We start from the raw sequence: 12,817 nt of genomic DNA on the forward strand, positions 1-12,817 counted from the left end.
GCACCAATCCATTCATCAAATCCCCCCCCCCCCCCCCCCCCCCCCCACACACACACACTTTGTTCGTCTCTCTCTCTCTCTCTCTCTCTCTCTCTCTCTCTCTCTCTCTCTCTCTCTCTCTCTCTCTCTCTCTCTCTCTCTCTCCCCGAGGCTCCACTGCTGTTGTTCCTCTCCCGCTGCAGTCAGAACTGGATTATGTGTGAATTGAGCAGCGGCTCCGGACCAGCGGGAGTCAAACTGCTCTTTATTGATGTTCTGCAGGTAAAATGAGCGTGGGGAGCTGCAGAGGCTGTCAAATGCGTCTCTAACAGACGCCTCTGGTGCACACAGAAAACATCCTGATTCCATCTTGTCGTGGACTTGGAGCTTCATGTAGTTTTTGTTCATGTTTATTTACCCAGACAGTGTGTCTCCCGTTGTCTTCAAACACGAATGGCTTCCGTCTGGATTATCTTCACCCACAGAGACTGAACTGGATATGAGACATTTGTCTTTCTCCAAACAAGGTGATTTTTTTTTTTTTTTTTGTCTCTTAGAACACCTGAACAGGTTCTCTCCATCCTGAAAAACTTTTCTCGCTCTGCAGTGGCGCTCCCTGTCAGATTCTATGAGAGGAGACACAGTGCGTGATTTGTACTCGCGGGTGGATTTTTGCTCTTCGTGGACATCATGTGGACTCCGACAGAGGAGGAGAAAATTGGAGTGGGTGAGTTTTTAATGATGATTGCATTTCTGAAGATTCCGCCACATAGCCAGTAGTTTCCAAAACTTTACATTTCTTTGCAAGTTTTCAATGTTGCTTCCCCAGTTCTTACATGTATGAAGTATGTAAAAACATTTCCTTCATCAAAAACTGAATGATCAGTTTCAAACGAAGACAACAACTTTTTAAAATATTATGCCCTTCATGCCCGGGTAGCAAAATGGTGTTGTACTAACTTCTGGTGTCACTAGCATAACTTAAGGCACTGCTTATAAAAGTGTTTTCAGGGGCTGTAATTGCTTTCTGCTTTGAAATGGCAAAATATATGTTTTGTCAATTTCATTGAGTTTTTTATTTTATTTTTTTTAAACGTATATGATATTTTCCAGAGTATAAGTCGCAGATTTTTACAAGTTTGGGAAGCCCTGCAACTTATACTCCAGTGGGACATATGTCTAAAAGTCACACATTTGTTGCTAATAATAATAATTAGAATGACTACTTGCATAGAATTTTCCCAGAAATCAAAGCACTAAACAAAATAATGTACAAAAATGAATGTTTATGCATTCAATGGAACAAATATTTAATTCGGTGGAAGCTGAAATGTACCATTCAACTCGGCTTCACCTTACTGAAAACATTCCAGTTTCACCTCAGGTTAAGCTTATACTCTGGTGTTATGTGTCGGACGCAGCCCGGAGAACCGACCAGCGTTTGAAGGACCCAGTATGAAATAAGCAGAGCACGGTACAAAGGATAACAGAGTTTAATAAACATAACAGTGAAGTGATACGAAAACAACAAAAGAGTGCGCGGTCTGGCGTTGTGGATTGCGGTGCGCTCCCAGCAGCGCTAACGGTCCGGAGCCAGAAAACTGTTCGGACCCAAAGACCCCGCCGACACCCCCCAGGTGGCCGCGACAAACCGAGTCTGTGAAAGAAGAAATCATTATGTGAGTCCACACTCAACACACAGAGAGACCACTCAAAGGTGTACAAACAGCAAACACTTCCTGGCTTAATTGCAAATCAGCTTCCCACCCTGCAGGCATAGAACACCCTGTTCACAAAACTCCACTGCAGTGGAAGCTGATTTAAACGACTAACATACAGCTCAATATAATAAGGTGTGAGGGACACCACATTTACTGACTGTATAAATGTTAGTCACAAAACCAAACGTACCACAGGAAGTGTGCTGACGAGCGTGAGACCTCACCCCCTCCTCTTTCACAGACCATGCATCAAACCTGGACGTTCTCTGCATCCACAGATGGGAGATGGCTCTAGAGACGACGATCTCAATCGTCTGGTCACAAGGTCGAGTCTCTGGCAAATACACACTGTGTACTCCAGACTTAAATGCTACCATGTTCCAATCCATGTAGATGCACCACAGCTGTGAGTCCTGAAGAGCTGCACGTGATCAGCCTCAGGTGATCAGGGTGAGGTCCTGATAAACTCAGGTACACAGCCACTCAGTCCCAAATATGCACCACCTGGGAGGAAAACCAAAAGACAGAAACAAAAGACACACAAAAGCCAGCCAGGCACGCCAGCCACAACACTCTGGTGCATCTTGTACTCCAGTGTGACTTGTATATGAAATTTTTCTCTTCAAGGTTCATTTTTTCAACAGGTTTGACTTATACTCCGATGTGACTTACATATGGAATTTTCTTATTCAAGGGGCCTTTTATTAACAGGTGCGACTTATACTATGGTATGACTTACAGTTGTATGTAAAAGTTTGGACGCCCCAGATGATTTTCATGATTTTCCAATATAAATCATTGGTTGTTTGGATCAGAAATTTCAGTTAAATATATCATATAGCAGACAAACACTGTGATATTTGAGAAGTGAAATGAAGTTCATAGGTTTTACAGAAAGTGTGCAATAATTCTTTAAACAAAATTAGGCAGGTGCATAAATTTGGGCACCCCAACAGAAAAAATATATCAATATTTAGTAGAGCCTCCTTTTGCAGAAATAACAGCCTCTAAATGCTTCCTATAGCTTCCAATGAGAGTCTGGATTCTTGTTGAAGGTATTTTGGACCATTCTTCTTAACAAAACATCTCAGGTTTGTTGGTTTCTGAGCATGGACAGCCCGCTTAAAATTACACCGCAGATTTTCAATAATATTCAGGTCGGGGGATTGAGATGGCCATTCCAAACGTACTTGTTCCTCTGCATGAATGCCTTAGTAGATTTTGAGCAGTGTTTAGGGTTGTTGTCTTGTTGAAAGATCCAGCCCCGGTGCAACTTCAACTTTGTCACTGATTCATGAACATTGTTTTCAAGAATCTGCTGATAATGACTGGAATCCATGTGACCCTCAACTTCAATAAGATTCCCAGGACCTGCGCTGGCCCCACAGCATGATGGAACCACCTCCAAATTTTACTGTAGGTAGCAAGTGTTTTTCTTGGAATGTTGTGTTATTTTTCAGCCATGCATACTGCCCCTTGTCATGTCCAAATAACTCAATTTTAGTTTCATCAATCCACAGCACCACATTCCAAAATGAATATGGGTTGTCCAAATGTGCTTTAGTGTACCTCAAGCGACTCTGTTTGTGGTGTGTACACAGAAAAGGCTTCCTCTGCATTACAGCATCATACAGAATCTCCTTGTGCAAAGTGTGCTCTATAGTTGAACGATACACAGAGACACTATATGCAGCAAGATTATGTTGTAGGTCTTTGGAGCAGGTCTGTGGGTTGACTATAACTGTTCTCACCTTCCTTCGCTTCAGTTTATGTGGGATTTTACTTGAGCTGCCACTTCGGGCCTTAACTAGTACTGTGTCTGCGGTCTTCCATTTCCTCATTATGTTCCTCACAGTGGAAACTGACAGCTGAAATCTCTGAGATAGCTTTTTGTATCCTCTCCCTAAACCATGATGTTGAACCATCTTTATTTTCAGGTTATTTGAGAGTTGTTTAGAGGCTCCCATGTTGCCACTCATTATAAGTGATGCAAAGAGTTGACATATTTGCAAATGGCCACCTTAAATACCCTTTCTCATGATTGGATTCACTTGTGAGGTCAAGGGTCAATGAGCTTACCAAACCAATTTTGTGTTCCAATAATTAGTGGTAAATGTATTCAAATCAATAAAATGACAAACTTATGCACCTGCCCAGTTTTATTTAAATAATTATTGCACACTTTGTGTAAATACTAGAAACTTCATTTCACTTCTCAAATATCAGTGTGTTCCTTTGCTATATGATATTTAACTGGTGCAACTTGCACCAGTTAAATAAACAGGTGCAACTTGCACCCCGATGTGACATATATATGGGGTTTTTCTCTTCAAGAGGCATTATTTTAACAGGTGCGACTTATACTCTGGTGTGACTTATATATGGAATTTTCCTCTTCAAGAGCCATTTCTTAAAAGGTTTGACATACACTCTGGTGCGATTTATACTCCAGAAAATGCCAATTGGATTATCTCCAATGTACCGGTGTCACAGACCAAACGCCCCCCCCAAAATTGGTCTGCACTGCCTTCTCTGTGCATGTGTCATTTCAGAGCTCAGCAGTTCATCTGAGACAGTCTCTTCACCCAAAGCGATCAAATGGATTAATGGGATTATTAACCATCAGATGACAAGGTAAAACCTCTTAAATCCTTCTAAAGTCAGTTTTAAGCAGAAACGAGAACGATACTCTGTGACGCTTTGAAATGACCGATGTGCAGAGAACGCATCAGCTAGCAGCTTGTGTAGCCACAGCGCTCTGATCGCTTCCTCCATCTTTTATGATGAAATAATGCTGAATTTATGCGGAAATGATTGTTGTACAAAAGTTTCAGATATCTGTCGCTGAGATAGGTGATGACTGGAGTGCAGTTTTATGGAGTGCAGTGTAATGTCAAGGAAAATACAGGTAGGGGATCGTGACTCTATATTGGCAGGTATTCATTATAAAATGAGTTGGATCAGGATCAGGGGCCAGGACTTTCCTTAGCAGGTATGAACATTGTGCTGTGTTACTTGTGCTTTAGTGGGTGGTGCCATTAAACAGAGTGCAGCTGTGATTTATCAGCCAATATTATACTGCAGTATAACACGAGGGAATGTTTTCAAATGAGATTCAGTGGTTTATTCTATCATCCACATAGATAAATCACCCATCCCTCTGTACCTTTCACTGTCTACCGTCCACTAACTGAACACCGTGCATTTCTGGCCGGTCTGTTCCCATGTACACCTCCTCTAATCTAAAGCATCATTTAACATTGATGCCACAATCTTGCTGACTCCACCTGCAAGCCCTGTAGTTTGCAGCAAACCCATGCCTTCATCATGTGTCATTAAAGTGCTGCACAATAATTTTCCCTCCAAGTGTGAAGCCAAAAAAGGTATGCGTTACACAAAACATCGCTGTACACGATCATTTCCCCTGTCGAATCCTGAGCTGGTTTTTCTACACAGTGCAGTAAAGCAGTCGGTCATGATAGACGCTCACCATGGCACAATATCAAAGTTGTGGCTTCAGTTTTGGCTGTTCGTATTGTTCAGACAGACAGCAGATAAAATTGTTCTTTGAAAAGCAGAGCTGGACAGAGATAGCAAAAGCAGTTTCCATTCATAGGATATTGAAAATAAGTGATGAAGATGCAAGATCAAAACAAACATCTAACACATGACTAGACAAAATTATTTTCAGCTTCAGTCTTCGGTTTTGTAAATACATTTCATAGCCACGTTCCCGCTAAGTCAGACATTTTGGCTCAGCCTGAGTTATTTATTTATTTATTTGTCCTTTGATTATCGAAAGACCAACCAAGAAACTAGCAGGTAATCTTTGTGTCATGAACCATTTTTGTAGTTACATACTGGATTTCTGTCTGGGTGGTTGCCATTAGAGCCCAACATAAGAATTTTGGGGGTGCTTATACCAATGTTAGAGTAAAAAACTTTACAATCCCGATATATCTGAAGATAGATACAAAAAAAGGGGCAATGATTCCTTTACATTTTGTTGCCTCTGTGTCTTGTACTTAATGTGACCAATGGTTGATGGGGGTCCCAGCCATCCTCGACACTCTCACTCGCTCACTCACTCATCTCCATACATGACCTGATCCCGGATAAGACAGCACTGTTATAATATAGTCGGCGTGCCCTCTGCTGGACACACTAAGTAATGACACCATTTCCAACAGCTAGTGTTTTTCTCAATTGTTTATCCAAGTCAAGTCAAGTGTGAGAGCATGCACTGGTGCTGTGCTTTACTGCATCCACAACACCATGGAACTGCCTTGGGTCCTGGATGGCATCCACCAAGGCAGGCAACCGGTCCATTCCCATAGCTACAAAATAACCACCCATCTGCCGCAGCCAGGTGAAATGTAGGTGTCCCCTTGGCCTTCTTCATTTACTGGGGTCCTCAACACTGAGGCACCTGCGTGCTGGATCATGCACAGAGAAATGGGCCACACAGCAAAAATGTCGCAGCTCGTGCTCCCTTACAATGCAAGTGCTACTCCTCATCTTAGTGTCTTAGTAAGTGTTTGTTTGATACAAACTCATTCCAGTAGTACTCAGTGATCCTTCGAAGACACCTCGTGCCAACGACATCCAGTCTTTTGTCATATCGTCAACTTTACCACTGAGCTACCATCGCTGTCCTGTAAAATGTGCAGGGAAATGTCTGATATCAAGGACATGGATGTATTGAAGAAAAAATAAAACCACACACCATATTAAAAACACCACATTTTATTGAATCCCTCTGATCAAGCGGACAATACAAGTATGATCCATCTGCTCCTCTGTAGATGACCCATGGTCACAGATGTGCAGTCATGAAATGACATGAATGAGAAGCAGGGCGCTCTTAACATGTCCACACCTTCTGGAGGTGTGTCCAGCCAGCGCCTTGCACATGTCCTGCCTGACATGCATGTCTTGTGGACAGCGCGCCACAGAACAGACACCGCGTCATGTGGAACAGAGCTCACATGGGTGACGTGACATTCAGATTGCCCGCTGTGTGTAATAATCTGACGGTCAGTTTCACCTGGAGGCAGCCTGACAATGTGTGCGTGCTCGTTGCAACCCATTGCAACAGCGATATATGTTTTTATGTACATGTGATGACAGCAAGCAGACACACGTGCGTCACAACGGACAGTTGTTAGTTCATGTCCGTACAAACAAGGCACTTCACACAAGTAAGGTCTAACCTTACCAACCCCTAGAGCAAGTGGTACCCCACTGGTAAGGAAAAACTCCCTCTGATGATTTGAGGAAGAAACCTCAAGCAGACCAGATTCAAAGGGGTGACCCTCTACTTGGGCCATAACTACAGAATAACTACATTAAAGTAGACCTGCATTGAAATAAATGCAGTCAGATCTTTGGACCAAAAAATGACTTCTATTTACACATAAGATCCTTCTGAATGTAGTAAAGTAAATCTGAAAGCCTAGATCTGTCATTCAATGGAGAAATCTTCATTTAAAAATGACAAATTTACAGCTAAAATTTAGCCCTCCGCAAAACTGTCATCACATCCAGGACGCTGCCGAGATGTCAGGGAAAAGACCCTATTCCAGCATGCATTGCGCGCGCCAACTGTAATTTGTGGATTTACGTGAGTTTGCATCTGCACCTTTTTCTTGTCTTATACGGAAGGATCTACTTTTTTTAAAACTTCATATTGTCTTGCAGTACGTTTGGTGAGTACACATTTCTTTTATTTGTGCTTGAAAATTATTTTGGGGGACTTTTTCATACGCCTGTTTGATTGAGTGGTGTCGCATTGAAAATCTACTTGTCTTTAGCCTCCGGTGTTACCGTTGTGGGGTACGGAGGCGGGACCCGCAAAGAATCCAAGTCATTAAAAAGATATAAACCTGTCTCAGCGGCCACGGAGCTCTGCGGCTCTGATTACCGAGATGTGCGGCGCTACGGAAAGTCTGTCCTTGCAGCAACAGCTGTCACCGGCCGCTCCGCATCAAAACAGCGAGTGTAGTCTGGACTTTTGCCAAGTTGGCTGCACCTCCATTCAGTAGACAGGGACGTGGTGCCGGCTGCACAGCAGACACGGGGGCGATGTGAGTGGCTCGCTTCAGCGTTTACCGAGCACGCAGACTCAGTAAGTGCAGCGGAGGCAGAGAGCGAGGCGTCGGGGAAGAACGTCACCTGCTGTCAATGTCGCCGCTGATCTGAGCATGCAGAGCTGTATCTCACATTCATTGCAGCTTACCTTTGGATGCTGAAACCAGGACGTGTATAACAATAACATTACTAACAGATAAAATCAATTTCAATGCGGGTTTGGACTGAAGGCGGGAGCGCTCCGTCTTCTGCAATGACCCGGATGTGCAAACAGTTTTCGCTGAGGGCCAAATTTTAGCTGCAAATTTGTCATTTTTAAATGAAGATTTCTCCGCTGAATTACAAATTTGGGCTTGCAGATTTACTTTACTGTATTCATAAGGGTCTTATAAATACATATCAGCTATTTCTTTCTGAGATCTGTCCACATTTATTTCAGTGGTCTACTTTAATGTAAACTCTTAAAATGTACAAAGTGAATATAACTCTAATTCTGAAGATTTGAACATTAATGCACAGATCACACTCTCACGAGCGCCACTAGCTTAGCTTATGGCAAGCTAAAAGTGGACACTCTCGTTATTGCCGAACAACTGAAGTGTCCACTTTCTGGGTATTCTGTGTTAGTAAGCGCCTGCGGCCGACGTGCTTGATGAATTCCTGCACAAAAAGTAGTTCTCAGATAATTGTGATATATATTCCTGTGAGATAATGAATATATCTCATCTAAATTAATTCTAAAATTTACCAGTAATAAAATGATAAAGATAACTGAAGTTTTAAGAGTGGCCATAATACATATTTAAGAAACTTAAAGTTTATGAGCAGCTTCACCTGTTATTGCTCAAGCACATTGTAAACATTGACACGATAGAGTTTGATGTAGAAGAGTTCAGAAAGATACGATTGGAATGGTTTGATGACCATTTACAGTTGCCAATGAAAGACTTGGGTGTTAACTTCATGTTTAAGTCAGAACAAGAAGCTGCACTGAAAGAGATCTACAACCCCTGGCAAAAATTATGGAATCACCAGCCTCAGAGGATGTTCATTCAGTTGTTTAATTTTGTAGAAAAAAAGCAGATCACAGACATGACACAAAACTAAAGTCATTTCAAATGGCAACTTTCTGGCTTTAAGAAACACTATAACAAATCAGGAAAAAAAATTGTGGCAGTCAGTAATGCTTACTTTTTTCGACCAAGCAGAGGGAAAAAAATATGGAATCATGAAAAACAAAATAACGCTCCAACACATCACTAGTATTTTGTTGCACCACCTCTGGGTTTTATAACAGCTTGCAGTCTCTGAGGCATGGACTTAATGAGTGACAAACAGTACTCTTCATCAATCTGGCTCCAACTTTCTCTGATTGCTGTTGCCAGATCAGCTTTGCAGGTTGGAGCCTTGTCATTGACCATTTTCTTCAACTTCCACCAAAGATTTTCAATTGGATTAAGATCTGGACTATTTGCATTCCATGACATTGACCCTATGTGTCTTTTTGCAAGGAATGTTTTCACAGTTTTTGCTCTATGGCAAGATGCAATATCATCTTGAAAAATGATTTCATCATCCCCAAACATCCTTTCAATTGATGGGATAAGAAAAGTGTCCAAAATATCAACGTAAACTTGTGCATTTATTGATGATGTAATGACAGCCATCTCCCCAGTGCCTTTACCTGATATGCAGCCCCATAACATCAATGACTGTGGAAATTTACATGTTCTCTTCAGGCAGTCATCTTTATAAATCTCATTGGAACGGCACCAAACAAAAGTTCCAGCATCATCACCTTGTTCAATGCAGATTTGAGATTCATCACTGAATATGACTTTCATCCAGTCATCCACAGTCCACGATTGCTTTTCCTTAGCCTATTGTAACCTTGTTTTTTTTCTGTTTAGGTGTTAATGGTGGCTTTCGTTTAGCTTTTCTGTATGTAAATCCCATTTCCTTTAGGCGGTTTCTTACAGTTCGGTCACAGACGTTGACTCCAGTTTCCTCCCATTCGTTCCTCATGCCGAAAAAGTGCTGATGTCTGCCATTTCTGTGGTTGTCAGATGACGTCCCGGATCAACAAAGTGTTTGGAAATGAACGGCACATTCCACTGTTACAGGAGTTTTTTGTCATGAAAAGACGTGCGGAGGACTTCGCGTGTCGGGACGGAGGCGCAGGGCATACAACAAAAAGCAACGCCGTGATGAAGCCTCACAGGACATGTTGTAGCATGTCCAGGTCGTCCACAATTTCTCGGATAGTCACATGACTGAAAAGCCACCGAAAGCCGTCTGAATCTTCCGAATGGTGCAAGAGCTGGGCATGTTAGGGCTTGTCCTGTGAGACCAACACGGAGGTGCTTTCGTCCCGTGCCATGAGCGGCTCCGTGGTGAATTTCTCCGCTCCTCTTTCCATTACAAAAACTCCTGTAACAGTGGAATGTGCTGAAAAAGTGCTATGTCCAGCTGTCTTGCCATTTCTCTGGTAGTCAGACAACGTCCCGGATCAACAAAGCGTTCACTTTGGAAATGATCTGGTCTTTTGAGCCTGTCGATCGCTGCTCGGTGCGCGGCACGCCATCCGCCGCTATGGGCCGTCTTTAATCCAGTTGTAATTGTCCTTAATCTGTGTGATCTCCATTAGATCTTCACCGAAAGCCATCTGAATTTTCGAAATGGTTTCCACTTGGCTGTCTCTCAGATCCCATGATCTTCTTGCTGTAAGGCAACGGTGCTAACCACTAAGTCACCATGCTGCCCACTTAACCACTTGGCCACCACTCCTGCCCATTTTGTTATGTGTCGACGCAGATTGAGGAGCGAACCTGCGTCAGACAGGACCCAGCACTAAAAATAACCAGAAAGCGGTTCCTTCAACAAAAAACAATTTATTTTTCACCTGTGCCTAAATAAATTATACAAAAAACCCCAACCCAATGTCCTTCAAGAGGAGTGACTGCTGGCACGCTCTCCAGTGTTCATGGGGAGAGAAGTCCGGTGCTCCTGGACTCACTACCATCAAACAGACACCCCCCAGGTGGACACGACAAACTGACTCTCTTTACTGTGTGCTGACAGCATGTGTCCTCACCCTTCCTTGCTTCACAGGCTTAATGTGTCAAACCCAGGTGCAGTCCTCAGCGTCTCACAAACGAACATCACAAGGTCGAGTTCCCGGCAGTTCTGCTTGATTCACACATGCCTTAAAAGCAGAACGCCATCCAATTATCCGCTACAGCTGAAAGTCTTTAGGGCTGCACGTGAGCACCAATCCCAGGTGCCTCACATGATATTGACGAGGGTGAGGATTCTTCAGCCAGCACCTTTTTTCCACAGACAAATCAGCTTCCATGCCACCTGAGGAGCAAAGAAAAGAAAACAACACCAAAACCTCCAGCCACACCCCCCAACACACAACAGTACCCCCCCATCAACGGGAAGCCCCCCGGCGACCGACCAGACCAGGACCGAGAACAGCACCTCACTCCGGGGTCCATACCAGGAAGCAAACAGCACCACGCTCCCGAGGTCCACCACAGACAACAGGACAGGCACCGCAGCTGGAAGGCCGGCTGGAGTCAACAAAAGCCCCAAAACAAACCCCAAAAATCCAACACACAAAAAAAAACACAAAACCCACCCATCAACCTCCCCAGGGGACCGTCCCATCAAACCCCGGGAAGAAAAGAAAATCATCCCAAACACCAAAACCCAACATAGTCCCACAAACACAATATAAACAGAAATACACGAAAGAAAAATAACAAACAACCCTCCCAGAATGACCTGCAAAGACCAACCCCCCCCCAGAAGGCCTTCATCGCCTGTTCCAGGAGGAACAGCCAGAACCAAGATCCCACACAGGTCCCCAGGTGTACATAGAGTGAAACGGCGCCCCCCAGGGGACCGTACCATCAACCCCAGGAGGCGCTCCCCCCACAACCCCGGAACCCCAGACCCAGGCACACTCGGCCAGTTAGCCCCAAGCCAGTTCCCCCCCAGAGGACCGTCCCATCAACCCTGGAGGCGGAACCTGGAAGGAAACAAAACAAAAGCAAAAATCAACCCCCGGAGGACTACCAAAAACAACCCCGGGGGATGGTAAAACGACTCTAAACCCCGTTACCCTCCCCGGCACCCTGAAAGACCCTAGGTCCCACCCAGAGGCCTTTGGTGGTTCAATAGCAGCGAACCGCTCGCAATACTAAGCCGGAGAAGGGAACAGGAAAAAACTAGCCCGGCTCCAACCCCAAGGCGCAGCGGAGAACCGGAAAAACGTCCGGTGCCTCAACTTGACCATACCCCAGCCCCTCGGGAGGGGTGAAACCACCAAAATGGCAAACGGCAACAGATCGGGCCACCCCTCCGACTGAGGTAAGTCCCCGCAGCACCATACCCCGGCAACACCAATGACAAACAGTACAAAGGCACGCCGAGGCTGGAGTGGAACCGGGCCCTAACCAAAACAAAAAAAACGCCTCTAACACCCCCCCCCCCTAGGTGCAGAGGTCTTCTGAGAATACTCAGTGACCAACCTGCACCACCCCACCACCCACAAGACAAACGGTCTTGGGGCAAGTGAGGCCGGGGTTAGGAATGTAGAGAAATAAAAAACAACAAAAGAAAACGACCCAACAAGCCCAAACAGAAAATACCTAAAAACACATAAAAAAGCAATAAGGACAAGAGTCCAGGTGGACATCCAACCGCCGAACAGCCACTCCTCCCCCTCCAGACAAACCTACAAATCACCAACCAAAAATAGAAGAAAAAAAGAGAGAAGAAGAAAAAAAAAAACAATTACCCGTGCTGGGTTTTTTTTTTTTTGTATATATGTGTATTATATTGCCGGTCCCAGAAAACTTGGAGTCACGTCACCATTATTCTTTTTGACGTCTAATAGTCGGGGCAATACAGAAATCTCTGCTCGACCGAGCTGCATGGGCTCGTCGGCAGGAGGAGCCAGAGGTCCCGTCGGGGGAGCCTCAGTGGGGCGAAGACGAGGCGGCCCAGACCTGTGTCGG

General features: G+C 44.3%; 1 protein-coding gene across 1 annotated transcript in view; it reads left to right on the forward strand.

Moving 5' to 3' along the window:
- The first annotated feature begins 207 nt into the window (after positions 1–207).
- Positions 208–12,817, forward strand: part of LOC117506417 (dedicator of cytokinesis protein 3-like) — a 544,822-nt gene continuing 532,212 nt past the window's right edge. Inside the window, exons 1-2 of the mRNA XM_034165920.1 lie at positions 208–261; positions 587–706. Of these exons, the coding sequence (XP_034021811.1) occupies positions 670–706 (37 nt within the window). The 5' untranslated portion in view covers positions 208–261; positions 587–669. The remainder of the gene's footprint in view (positions 262–586; positions 707–12,817) is intronic.

This window comes from Thalassophryne amazonica, chromosome 3, assembly GCF_902500255.1.
Source record: "Thalassophryne amazonica chromosome 3, fThaAma1.1, whole genome shotgun sequence".
Lineage (NCBI taxonomy): Eukaryota > Metazoa > Chordata > Actinopteri > Batrachoidiformes > Batrachoididae > Thalassophryne > Thalassophryne amazonica.